General features: G+C 50.6%; 1 protein-coding gene across 1 annotated transcript in view; it reads right to left on the reverse strand.

The window, feature by feature from the left end:
• MYO10 (myosin X) overlaps positions 1 to 13654 on the reverse strand; it is a 225616-nt gene that overhangs the window by 36676 nt on the left and 175286 nt on the right. Inside the window, exons 21-24 of the mRNA XM_006895013.1 lie at positions 4555 to 4661; positions 2827 to 3060; positions 2296 to 2335; positions 695 to 1558 (exon numbers count right to left, since the gene is read on the reverse strand). Coding sequence (XP_006895075.1) covers positions 695 to 1558; positions 2296 to 2335; positions 2827 to 3060; positions 4555 to 4661 — 1245 coding nt within the window. The remainder of the gene's footprint in view (positions 1 to 694; positions 1559 to 2295; positions 2336 to 2826; positions 3061 to 4554; positions 4662 to 13654) is intronic.

Below are 13654 nucleotides of genomic sequence, written 5' to 3' on the forward strand. Positions count from 1 at the left end.
AGAGAGAGAGAGACACACACACACACACACACACATCCTCAAGCACCATCTCCTGAAGCTCTAGTGAGGGAGTCCCCTAGGCCATCTCTATAAACGTCTGAATCCATCAGCACCTTCACAGGGGGATGGACAATCTTCTCTTGTGCAACTTACAGCCTCCCAAAACCCACTGGAGGGCCAGCTCTGAGTCAGCTCTCACTTGCCAGCAATAAGGCATCTTAATATTAAGGACAGTTCATCCACAAAAAGGGACATCAAAGTTACTTACTAACACAAGTGCTGCAGGGAAGAGAGACATTCAAGCTTATCTGTGAGGCTGGTTTGGAAATGTCTGTGTGATCTTGGGGTGGGACCCGGCGCAGAGGCTGATTCTATGGGGTGTGGGCCACGGACAATTCCCACATCCATGGGAGACAAAGTGGTTAGCCGCTGTCTCCATGGAGGAAACCTTGGTGACCTGCTTCTGAATCAATTCTGACTCGTGGCAACCTTACGAGACAGAGTGCCTCTGCCCCAGAAGGGGGTCCCTAGTCTGTGATCTTTCTAGGGGAGCTGACTGCTAAGTCTGTTCTCTATAGAGCTGCCGAGTGCTTTGTGTCTGCAAAGATTCCAGCCAAAACCAACCCTCTGGGAGCAGCTCTACTCTGTGGCCGGAGGCGGGGTGGCCACAGGCTGGGATGGTGGCGGTACTCACCGAGGATTGCGCCCCTTCGGAGCTAAAGCGGTACGCCCCCGAGCTGTTGTAGGTGCCCACCGAGCACCGGTAGTCTGGGGACCACTGGCTGCTGCACGAGTTGGAGAAGGTGACGCTGCTGCCGGAGGTGATGGCACCGTCCTCGTAGTCGTCCTGGTCATAGTCGTAGTCGCCGTCGGGCGAGGGCAGGTGGCCGGGGGTCTGGGGCATGCAGTAGGCAGACTCCCCGCTGGACGAGGTGTGCAGGCTGCCGGCGTCCGGGCCCACGGGGGCGGCCAGCACGGTGGTGTCGGCGTCGGGGCTGGTGGGCACCACCGTGTCGTTCATGTAGGGGTCCTCCTCGGAGGAGTCGTCGCTCGTGCGGATGCCGCTGGTCCTCTGGTCCGAGTGGCCGTGCTCGCTGGGGTTGGGCGAGTCCTTGAAGGCGTCGTCGTCCGCCTCGAAGCCCTCGTCCACCTCCTCCTCCGGGTAGGGCTGGCTGAAGTTGAAGCTGGGCTTGTCCCTGCCCGCGGGCTCCAGGCCCTCGCTGCCCCCCGACAGCGAGCGCTCGATGTCCCGCACGCACTCGTCAATCTCGTGGAAGTTGAGGGACTCAAGAAAGTCCTGGGCCGCCCTGCACGCCTCGTCCTCCAGCCTCCGGAGCTCGTCATCCCGCAGCTGCTGCAGCCTCTGCAGCGAGGCCTCGGTCAGCGCCTGCTCCTGCTGCTCCTTCCGGCGCTGCAGGTCCTCGATCTCACGCTCCAGGCGCAGGATGGCTTCCACCTGCCTGTTCTCTTTCTGCTTCTCCACCTCCCGCGCCAGCTCGGCTTCCCTCTGGCGCTGCTGCAGGGTGGCTAGCTCCTGCTGCCGCCTGGCCTCTTCCTCCTGGACACAGGGCGAGCGGGAGCTGAGGGGGGCTTCCCAGACCCCAGCAAACACCCTTCACTGCAATGACACCAGAGTGGACCAGTGGCTTGCGATGCAACCCTGACCCCAGGGATCTGCAGGCTTCACAAGAGAACTGTGCCCTTAGGGGGGTTCTTGGCTGTGATCTTGTACAGAAAGGCTAGCAGGCTTTTCTCTCACAGAACTGGAGGTGAATTAGAACCACCAACTTCGAGGTTAGCAGTCACCTCTTTGCACCACTTAGGGACTTTACATGGCAAACAAAGAGCTGTGAGAACAAGCTTTTACATGGGTTTAGAGAAACAATTTCAGAGATTCACTAAGTTTCAGCCTCCCGAGAAATCAACCGTAAAGGGTCAGAAGTCGTGTCCTAACATTCCAACATCTCTTCAAAAGCTCTTCCTTTGCTACCTTCCTCTTGAGTTTTAGTTTTGCATCCTAGAAGCCCAAATATTTGAACCAGGACTCAACTGTCATAGAGGCAATTCTGACTCAGGGAGACAATTAGGTGTGTCAGGGTGGAACTGGGCACCCCAGGGCCTGCAGGGGCCAATTTCCCAGAAAGAGAGAGCCAGGCCTTTCTTCCAATGTGCCTCTAGGTGAACCTGAACCCTCAACCTGTTGGTTATTATTTGGGTGTGTTAACAGTTTGCATAACCCCAGGACACGTGAAGGAAACGGACGAACAAGCAGCCAGGTAATCAAAGCACGTTCACCTGCTGGGCCCGCAGCTCGGCTTCCCTCCTCGCTCGCTCCCTCTCTCTGGAAACAAAGAGAAAAGAAAGTGAGAACCAACAGCTTCTTAGTATAAAGCTAGAATTCATTTCATTTTTACAAACACTCTTTTCTGCAGACCATTTTAAAAGCCTGGAGGTTCTAGCCTCTTTTTTGGCATCTTGTCCGTTTGGTGCATGAACATACATACACATAGCTGAGCTGTCACAATGCTAAGAAATTTTGCCTTCGTGGTGAGTCAAAAGTGACTGAGTGGTAAGGAGCTGTGCTGCCAACACAAAGGCAGGTGGTTCGAATCCACCAGCAGCTCCGCAGGATAGACGGGCCATCTTCTCCTGTGTGATGTTCTGCCTCTGAAGACCACCTAGGGGCGCAGCTATGGGTCAGTTCCGACTCCACAGTCACAACAAAAATCAGACCCCAAGAGTCTGGGTTCAAAGGGACGAGCTAGGAATTCCTGACGTGTGGACGGAGTGTCCTTGGGTCTCGAGCGAGCCCCAAGCCAACGGTACCTCTCTGCTTCCTCCCGTGCCCGCTGCTCCTCTTCCTCCCGCTTCCTCTTCTCTTCCTGCTCCTGCTTCTCGGCCAGCAGCCGTCTGTAGGCTTTCCGGGCGATCTGACCCCTGAGTTGCTTCTGGAAGACGATGGCCGCTTTTCTCAGGTGCAAGTATTTCCTCCTCAGAAGGAAGGCTCGCAAATGCTTCTGTATCACCACCACGCAGCAAAGGACCTTCCGGTACTGCTTTCTGAAAAATGCGCAACAGATATGGGTCAACACAAAGTGACTGCTGAGGTAACGCAGCTCCCAGCAATTCCAGGGAGCATCCCCCAAATGCTGCAAAACCAAGAGACTTGGGACCCCCTTCTCACTGATACCCCTATTCTCTCTCGCTCATTACAGAGACAGACGACAAGAAGGGCCTTTCAGTCAAAAAAACAAAGCAACACAAACAGAACAATGATCCCAAACAGCGCAGCCCTGAGCATTATTTTGGCTACATAAATACACAACTCCCTAATGCCTGCTTTCAATTGTCTTGGCAGGAAGACGGCCTGTAAACAGGACCAAAAAAAGATTGCACATTGTCTCCTGCCCACGCATGGCCCCTGACTGGTGCAGAGGTTAATACATGCGGCTGCTAACTGAAAGGGTAGGGCTACCCAGCGGTGCCTCAGCAGAGAGGCCTGGTGACCTACTTCTGGAAAACCAGCATCAGAAACCCAACAGAGCACTCCTTGGCTCTGATGCACATGGGGGTGCTGTGAGTTAGAACTGAACTGACAGCGACTGCCAGGGTGGGGCCTCTTCTTCCATGGAAAACAAAACACCCCCAAACCAAACTGCAGGACTGCAGGAGAGCTGGGCTTCGGTGAGGCTGCAGGGCCTTCTGTTCAGCACAGGTGACACCATGCGATGCTGCAAGCAGACTGGGCCTCCGCTGACCCCATGAGATAATGAGAGGACATGCTGGCAGCCTGCGGCTTCCATACCCGCCAGGGAGTGGAGGGGTGTGTAAACAGGGCAGCGCTCGTGTCCCCTGCCGTGTGTGTGTGTGTGTGTGTGTGTGTGTGTGTGTGTAAACAAGGCAACACGCCCCTAATGCCTGCCCCAGGTTAGATGCCGTGTGTGTGTGTGTGTGTGTGTGTGTGTGCTCTCGTCCCCTGATGCCCTGCCCCAGGTCAGCTGTCGTGTGTGTGTGTGTGTGTGTGTGTGTGTGTGTGTGTAAACAAGGCAGTACGTCCCCTAATGCCTGCCCCAGGTCAGATGTCGTGAGTGTCTGTGTGTGTGCGCGAGTGTGTGTGTGCTCTTGTCCCCTGATGCCCTGCCCCAGGTCAGATGTCGTGTGAGAGTGTGTGTGTCTGTGTGTGTGTGTGTGTGTAAACAAGGCAGCACGTCCCCTAATGCCTGCCTGCTCCAGGTCAGATGGGAGGTGTGTGTATGTGTGTAAACAAGTCAGTGCTCTTGTCCCCAATGCCTGCTCCAGGTCAGATGACGTGTGTGTGCGAGCATGCGCGCGTGTGTGTGTTTAAACAAGGCAGTCCTCTCGTCCCCTGATACCTACTCCAGGTCAAATGCCAAGAAGGAACGTGCCCCTTTTCTACCCCAGGCCATGGTGTTGCTGGCAAGTCCCCTGGCCTGGCCCTCTTGTGACCTCGCTCTGTTTTGTACACAGTGCACATGGCTCACATGGGAGACATATGTTGGGGGGCTGCCCCTGGGGTGAGAGTGGGACTCTTACCGTGCCATGTAGCCCAGGATGTGTGCCCGGATCAGCATGGCAGCCCGGCTCACCTCCTCCTCACGCCGCTTCTCCAACGTCTGCTCCAGGGACTCACGAAGGAATACCTGCCAAGAGAGGCTGGGTCAGTCTGGAGGTTGGGTTGCTCGGGGAGCCGGGTCAGGGCTCTGCTGGGGTGGGGGGTGCCATGTCCTCCTTGTGCACCCAACACACACACCTCCTTCCAGAGAGTGCTGCTCAGACTCCCCCAGTAAAGGACCAGCCTAAGTTTGTGTTAAATTTACAAATATTCTACCGAAGACTAGAAATAACATTTGCATGCAGTAAAAGTGTACTGTTAGGCACTATGGTGTCAAAACCAACTCACAGCTGACTCACCAGCTGGCTTTCAAAGGTAATAAATCACACAAGAGAAACTGCCCATCTTTCTCCCAAGAAGCAACTGGTGGATTCAAACCACGTACGTGTAGGTGGGCAGCGTAGCTCCTTACTACCAGGCCACCGGAGCTCCCTAAATATGTGTATTACTCGAAAGATAAGACTATACATATAAGCCCACATTTTTATCTATCATTTTATCTATCAAATGATAGATACAAATAGGTTAAGTATTTTTATCTATAATTTTTAAAATTATTAGATTCAAGGGAGCTCTGGTAGCCTAGTGGCAAGAAGCTGCACTGTAATCCCAGAGGTACATGGTTCAAATCCACCAGATGCTTTGCTGGAGAAGGAGGGGCAATCTCCTCCTGTATCAGTCAGATCTGATTTGATGATACACACAAAAAATGATAAAATAAAATTATTAGATTCAGCAGATATTATAATCAAGTTGGTATAAAAGCTTCTGCATGTTTATCTTCTTCACGAACCAGCACTAGTCCAAGGCCATGGTCCAAGTACAATTAACTGAGGAACTCTAAAGAGCATTTTAAAAAACCCAAAACACCCAGGAAAGTTCTAAAACGTGACTTGGTCACTTAAGAAAACCCTCTCTCTGAACCTGCAGGGTAATTATGGCTATTTTTTTTTCCTTTAGGGCACCTGGGGAGAATCTGGCATTAATAAAAAAAAAATGTAATCCTGAAAACTTTCATCAGAACCACAATAAAATGTGGGGAGAAAATCAAACAAGGGGGCAGTTGTCTTTTGAAATCAGAGCGGTGTCACTGCCTTGGTTCGGCTGTCACGGGATGTGGGCCAAGGGCCTGACTCGATGCCATCGGCTCATCCACGGCCCTTCTCAGGGAGATGGGCCTCTCAATCTTGTGACTGTCAACAAAGACAAGGGTGGTCAAGGATCGGCACTTTCCAAAAGAATCTCTAATTTAAAAAACAAACAAACAATACTGAGATTAAGACATTCTCCCCTAACCTTTTATGAGGGACTTTTCCATTTTGTACACAGAGGTTTTAATATTCAAAACCAGATTTTAATAAGTGGATAATAAATCTTGAATTATTTCTCAGGGGGAAAAAATAACCCAGCCAAAAAAAAACATAATAAACAAAATGCTAAAACGAGTGCTAAACTGGCTTCAGCATTAACAGTCTGCAGGAACGCTTTTAGGGGGAGTAACTAAAAGAGCACCCCCATGTCAGAGGCAGTGAGATTGGCACAGGAGAGAGCACGGTTGAGGGCTGTTGTAAATAGGGTCGCTATGAGTCCCAGGTGACTCGACGGCACATAACCACTACATTCCGATTTGCATTATAGTCTTGTGAACCATTCTGAGCCCCAGGCAGAACTCAGACTCACTGCTGTCCAGCTGGTTCCAACTCCTACCTGACCCTCACTCAGAATTCTGAGGCTGCAATCCCGTGGAAGGAGGTTCCTCACCTCTCTCTCTTGGAGTTGTAGGTGGACAGAATCTCTAAGAGGCACCACCATTGGGCTGGCAGCCTAAGTGCATGCAGACCACCTCACCGGAGCTAAAATCACACATCACTCACTCACTCGGTGGCTCTGTTTTATTGCTTATCTGCTCTGTCCGTTTAATAGCATTCAGGTAAAGACACAAAGAATACTACTTCATGGGACACACAGAGGCCTCCTCTTTCCTGCTCCTGATGGCTTAGTGTTTCTGAAAATCCATCACAAAATGCATAGAAGCAATGAGAGCAAAGGCCTGAGGGATCACACGAGTGTCAATCATCACAGTGCTGAGATCAGAAGCACTAGATGGTGCCCTGCTGCCTCCTCTAAAACGGATCACAGCAGGTCCTGGACAGAGCTGGAGAACAAGGAAGAACAAGACTCATCCTTTCCAACAACGGCAACAAACGAATACACTCTTGATGCAAGACTGCCGATTTACAGTCTTGAAAACTTGATAGAGGATCAAATCGAAGGCAGCAGCTGGGCTATGTATCTAACAAAACACTTGCCAATTTGAACATAATGAGGAGCATTAATTCCACTCACTGTACTGCAATCCCGAAGGCATGCGGTTCGAGGCCCCCAGCTGCTCTGCAGGAGAAGAATGAGCAATCTCTTCCTGTTTGATTAACAGCCCTCTGAAAATCCGCTGGAGGGTCAGCTATGGGTCAGTTCTGACAATAGCATTCATTGCTCTACTTACCTTGGACTCAACAGGAACATTGTACAAGGCTCTCTTCTACCATACCCTTGTTGTTGCGTATCGTTGAGTTGGAACGGACCCATAGCTGACCCTCTGGTAGGTTTTCGGAGGTAATTAATCACATGGGAGGACACTGACCATCTTTCCATGGAGTGGCTGGTGGATTGGAACCATGTGCCTTCAGGATTGCAGTGCAGCTTCTTGACACTAGGCAACCAAAGCTCCTAACCACTACCTGAGGCTCCTAACCAATACCTGAAGCAGCTTACTGTTCTCTGGGTTATTCTATTAAGGTGTCCTTACAAAATAACTCTCCCAGACTTTATTGTCACAGAGCCGAGGAATAAAGAGTCCCACTGCCAGAGACAGGAAATGTGACTCAGAAGAGGACGGAGGCATCTTAAACTCCACATTTCAAAGGGACACACAGATTCAGATGGGTTCCCTACCTCCTCCCAGGAATGCTTCCTGGGCTCAGAGTTAAGAATTATGGCCATGTTCCATCTGAGTTCCTGGTCTCTCCTTATCCGGAACAAAGAGGAAGAGTATGCATTGAAGCAATTAGCACAAAGGCCTGATGGATTACACGAATCTTAACCATCACAGTCCCAGAAACTTTAGACGGTGTTCAGTTAAAACTGGTGACTACTCTAAAATGGGTCACAGCAGGACCTGGACAGAGCAGGAAAAAAGTGAAGAACAAGATTCAAAATCATCTAAGTGGCCAGGCTTGGTGGTCTGACAGGTTCGTGGAACCTCTGAAACGGGGACCCTTTGAGCCTGGAACTAAACTCACCTCTATAACTTAACTTTTCAGCCAAATCACAAACAGGCTGACAGATGAACAAGAACACTCAGGAGGAACTCACGCCTGAGAATAATCAACCATACCAGATGCAAACAGCAGTGTGTGCAGAGAGGCAAAGGGCAGAGGGCAGGAAGGGGGAGGAGAGAAGGACCATTGGAAATGCGAATCAGACGGGAGGAAGAGAAGGGTTCAATGTGAGTTCTGTGATGTTGTTGTGAGGTGCCGTCAAGTTGACTGTGGTTAGTGTCATAAAACAAACTGTGTATGAGTAGTAGTTGTTAGGTGCTGTTGAGCTGAGGAGGACTCAGAGTGACCCTCTGAACCTTCTCCCATCCTGCACCATCCTCACACTTCCTGACATAGGAGCCCATTGCAGTGGTCACTGTATCAATCCACCTGGTTGAAGGTCATCTTCTCCTTCGCCAACCCTCCACCCTTCCAAGCACCATATCTCTCTCCAAGGAAGAGCCCCTCCTAGCAACATAACTGAGGTGTGTGAGGCAAAGCTTCATTATCGTTGCCTCCAGAAAGCACCCTGCCTGCTCCCTCTCCAAAACATATCTGTTAGTTCTCTTGGTCATTCATGGGATGTTCAGTGCTCTTCTCCAACACCACAGCTCAAAAGTGCCAATTCTTCTTCTGTCATCCTTATTTATTATCCAGCTTTCAGATGCGTAACAAATGACTGGAAACGTGGCCTGAATCAGATGCCCCTTAGAACTCAAACTGATATCATTGCTCCTCAATAATTTGGAGAAGTCCCTAACCATAGACTTTCCCAGTGCAGTGTGTCTCCTTATTTCCTGATTGCTGGTACCAAGGTGTTAACTCTGGGTCCAAGTAAGATGAAGCTTTTGACAGTTTCAATCTTCTCTCCAACCATCATAATGTTGCCTATCAGTCCAGTGGTAAGAATCTTTGTTTTCTTGACATTGTATTTAAGTAATTGGTTGGAAAACCAGTTTGTTCTGAAAATGATCACTGAAATCACACATGAAAACAATAAATGATGCTTCTGATTTAAAAAGACTTATCACTTTACATGGAATAAACACGTTTATGTAAACCAGCCAGTTCAGAACTGAAGTGAAGTTTCGTTCAGGACAGCCAGCCCCAACACTACTACCTCATTACGTCTGCTGTGTCTGCAGGACTGCAATGGTTTTTCCAGAAGATCGAAAGCTCCCTTGAGGCTGGGGGGCTGCGAGATGCAAGGACTTCATGTGGCAACACTGACTGAACCCATGCTCACGCACAAGCGTGTATATGTTGGCTGAGGTCAGTCATTTGCTGTTGTTCTCAAGGTTGCATCTGGATGATTCCAACTTGGAATGGTCTGAAGTGACTGAGGAAAACCGTTCCACGGGGCTTTGTGGGCTGGAGTCAGTCGTTTGCAGCAGAAGCCCGGGTGGCATAACCTATAGCATGTTGTGCAGCAAACCAAAAGGCTGTGCATGTCTAGTGGTTCAAATCCACCAGCTGCTATGGGGGGGGGGGAAGAGAGAGCAATTTCTTCCTACGAGATTTACAGCCTCAGAAACCCGAGGGAGGGTGGCTCTGAGCTGGAGTCCATTCGGCAAGAGCACGTCTGGTTTGCTGGGCATGCAAATGCAAGGTGCCCTGGGCGTGCAACATGTAAGCACTAAGAGGTTTAGCAGAAAGGCTGGCAGTTCAAACCCAGCCAGTAGCTGCAGGGGCAGATGATCACAGCAGGAAAGATGATTCTAGGGCAACTCTGTTCTGTCACACGGCGTCCCTACAAGCCTACGCGGATTCAGGGCAGCTGCAGACAACGGCAGGTCAGACAGAAATCGAACAACAGACCCCACTGGGCACAAGTGCTTCAAAGGATCTCTTTACGGTTCAAGAGCAAAGGCATCACTTTGAGGATTAAAGTGTCCTTGACCCAAGACGTGATCTTCTCAATCACTTCATATGCAATGTGCACGCAAAGGCTGGACAGTGAATAATCAAAGTTAAGATCAAAGTAGAACTGATGCCTTTGAAAGACAGTGTTTGGAACGTAATGTGACCGACTACCCAGTTCTTAGAGAGGGACATGTTTGGGAGGGTGGAGGGACAGCACAGGAGAGGAAGACCCCGGATGAGATGGACTGACTCAGTGACTGGGGTAGTGGGGGTAGGTGTGTCGGAGACAACAGGTTCGCTCAGGATAGAGCAGAGTTTGAGCTGTTGTATACAGTCACTATGAGTCACAAGTGACTCTACGGCACATAACAACAACCAAAACCCAAACCAATTTGTCTTGGAAGAATTACAGCTAGACAGCTTGGAAATGTGGGCATGCTGTCAGGCAGGGCCAGAACTTGGAGAAGGACATCACGTTAGCAAATCAGAGGATCAATGAAGAGAGGAAGACCCTCAAAGAGACGGTCTCACAGAGTGGCTGCAGAAACGGGCTCTCCCATAGCACCAACTATGAGGTTGGTGCAGGTCAGAATTTATTCTGTTTCATATAGAATTGTCTCAAAGGACCCATCAACTTCTACCTCCAACTCCTATAGTATAGCTTCAAGTCTCAAATCCTGCGCTTACAGATGACTGAGCTCTACACTGGAGATTCTTGGCATGGACTCAGAATTTTAGTTTCTTTCTGACCCACACTTGGCAGGTAGCTTTGCCCTCCCGGGGAAGTGCGCTTAAATCATACCTGCCAGGTAAGCCTGGGAAAGGAAGAGAAATGACCTGCCTTGGCATGTCCTCAGTGATTCCCCCAAGTCACAGCTCTGGCCGCCACACAAGGTCAAACCCTGGGAGCATTTGATTTGAAAGTGTCTATATGCCAGCCATGGTCGTTTCATCCACCAGGGTAGCCAGCAGAGCTCGGATCTTCTAATTGAAAGCAGTGACCCTGAAATAGTGAAACTCCACCAGCATCTCACCGACGGAGTGGGTTTCCATTTGGGAAGAATATGCCCACGTCTGAGAGTGGTAACTGCCCTGGGAACACGCTTAGCCAAATAAAATGTAACTCCTCTTCTTGAATATGTCCCTGCTGGAGAAAGCAGGGAGGTCCTTACTTTCAAAGAGGTTAACTTAGCAATTGTGTAGAGATATCTAGAAGTGTTGGTGGCTCAGTGGGAAGGAGTTGTGCTGCCAATCCAAAGGCACGCGGTTCGAATCTATCAGCTGGTCCATGAGAGGAAGACGGGCAATCTCCTCCTGTGCAATTTACCGCCTCTGCAAACCTGCTGGATGCTCACCTATAAGTTGGTTTAGACTCAAGGGCACACAACAACAACTAACAAACAACAACAACAACAAGGAGCATGTCTTAGTGTCTCTCTAGCCCTTATTGTAAAAAAAAAAGAAAGGATCTAGTTGCCCTGGAGGTGACCTCAACTCATGGTGACCCCCTACATTTCAGAACGGAACTACACCTTTTCAATGACTGATTGATTTTTCAGAACTAGAGAAACAGCCCATTCTTATGAGACATCTCAGGGGTGTTAGGTGTACAACCCCAAGTGTATATATACTTCCTTTATCACCTGAATCCCCTGTGAATCCTCGGTGCCACTTGGAAATTCATCCTGCCAGGCTCCCAGCTTCCTTGGGCCTTATTTTCAGGATGTGAGCTGTATCTGAGTGGGATGGGTTTCTGGCTGAGTGAGCCACAGTGGTCCCCTATATGTCTTATCCCAGGACAGATGGGGAAGGTGGCAGGACAGAGGGAGGCATCTGATTCTGTGACCCCGAGGGGGCACCTCCATAATCTGAGAAAGAAGTCTCAGCCACACGGAGATGCATGCATGTAAACTGGCTATGGTTGCAGGTGGCATGCGCTCAGTACAGGTGACACATCACACCAGGCCTGCATTAGACGACTTCAAGAAAACTTATGTTGTCCTGTGGTTTGTTCACCTTGCTCACCATCAAGGAGCAAGTCCATGTGCCATGGTAGGGCAGGACTGCACCCCAGTTTCCTTGGATGTGGTCATTATGGACACAGGTCACCAGATCTTGCTGCCGGGGACAGAGCCAAGACCTGTGGGCTGTCCTGGGCACAGGGACCAGAGGTCATAAACCAACTTTATGATCCCTTTGAGGAGCCCGGACCATATTGGCAGCCTTCACCCACTTAGAATAAGGGGTCAAGGGCCTCAGTTACTTTGGCGCAGTCAGAGCAGACAGGGAGCCTGAGGACATGTGAATCCCAGCCGACAGTCTGCTGGTCTCCCGTCACGCTGGCTAGCACATGTGCAGACGACTTAATGAGATCAGGGATGTTAGAATGATCTCTAAGTGCAAAAAAGGTAACTCACTCACCTGCTAAGAGAGTGGCTGGACTTTTCATCTAGACACAGGAGCTTAGGAAGAAAGGCCTGGCAATTTACTGACAACATTGGCCACTGAGATGCTCAGGGAGATTGTCTGACACATGGGGCACCTGCCACAAGCCAGAGTCAAGTTAATTTGCTAGACTTTGGAGGCTGCCCAGTATATGGGGCTCTGAGGAATTCACCAGCAGTCCCTGTTGACTTCTTGGATGAGCACAAACATATGGCATCATATGAGGTATTCGAGTTGTGATGAACCACAGTTACTGATTGGCTGGATTTTCTGGGAAGGTTACATCTTATCAACAGTAATGTGTACTTCATACGCTGATCCAGCATATAATTTGCTGATGCCATTCTAGCTTTTAAGTTTGTATGTATTGCTTCCAATCTTGAAAGCCAAGATCAGATTTAGAAAAGACACTGAAAACAAAAGGTGATGATATAAAAACTCAGCTCACTGTCGTGGAGTTGGAACTGAATCAGGGCTGAGCCTCCAGCAGGTTTGCTGAGGCCGTAAATCACGCAGGAGGACAGTGCCCATCTTTCTCCCAACGAGCAGCTGGTTGATTTGAACCTCCAGAGTGGGGCCTGCCAGCACAACTCCTAGGTTCAATGCCAACCAGACCTCTCTAAAACTTAGGTGGCAGGGGGAAACCTAAAACAAAGTATTTGACTCAGGTCTGCACTGACACAGGTTGGGGTCAGGGAACAAATCCCCATTGCAAGGCAGGGCTCTGGATAGTTCAACCATCTTAAGGAGGTACCAGAACTGCCAAAGACTTCAAATCCTTGGCTAACTGTTTAGGAGGACAAGGGTTATGGTGGGTGTAAGAACACGCACAGCTTCTGCGTGTGAAGAGATGTCCCTGGACTGGCAGAAGCGTGGGACACGAAGCTGTGAGTGCTGGTTTGCCCATGAAGCTGCGACATGACACTGAGCGCCTGGTACCCCGTGCCCTGGCTGGGAGCATCTGAACCCCCATGCTCTGGATGGGAGCACTGGCTTGCTTGTGACATGACACTGTGTGCACCAGGACCCCATGCCCTGGCTGGGAGTGCTTGGCCTCCCTATGCCCTGTCAGGGAACACATGGCCCCCCATACCCTGGCTGTGAGCGCCTGGCCCCCCACCCCCATATCCTGGCTGTGAGCACCTGGCTCCCCGTACCCTGGCTGGGAGCACCTGAACCCCCATACCCTGGCTGTGAGCGCCTGGTTCCCCGTGCCCTGGCTGGGAGCACCTGGCCCCCCATACCCTGGCTGTGAGTGCCTGGCTCCCCGTACCCTGGCTGTGAGCACTTGGCTCCCTGGCTGTGAGCGCCTGGCTCCCCGTGCCCTGGCTGGGAGCACCTGAACCCCCATACCATGGCTGTGAGCGCCTGGCCCCCCACCCCCATATACTGGCTG

This window comes from Elephantulus edwardii, unplaced genomic scaffold (assembly GCF_000299155.1).
Source record: "Elephantulus edwardii isolate Elephantulus edwardi_28Jun2011 unplaced genomic scaffold, EleEdw1.0 scaffold00153, whole genome shotgun sequence".
In the NCBI taxonomy this organism is placed as follows: Eukaryota; Metazoa; Chordata; class Mammalia; order Macroscelidea; family Macroscelididae; genus Elephantulus; species Elephantulus edwardii.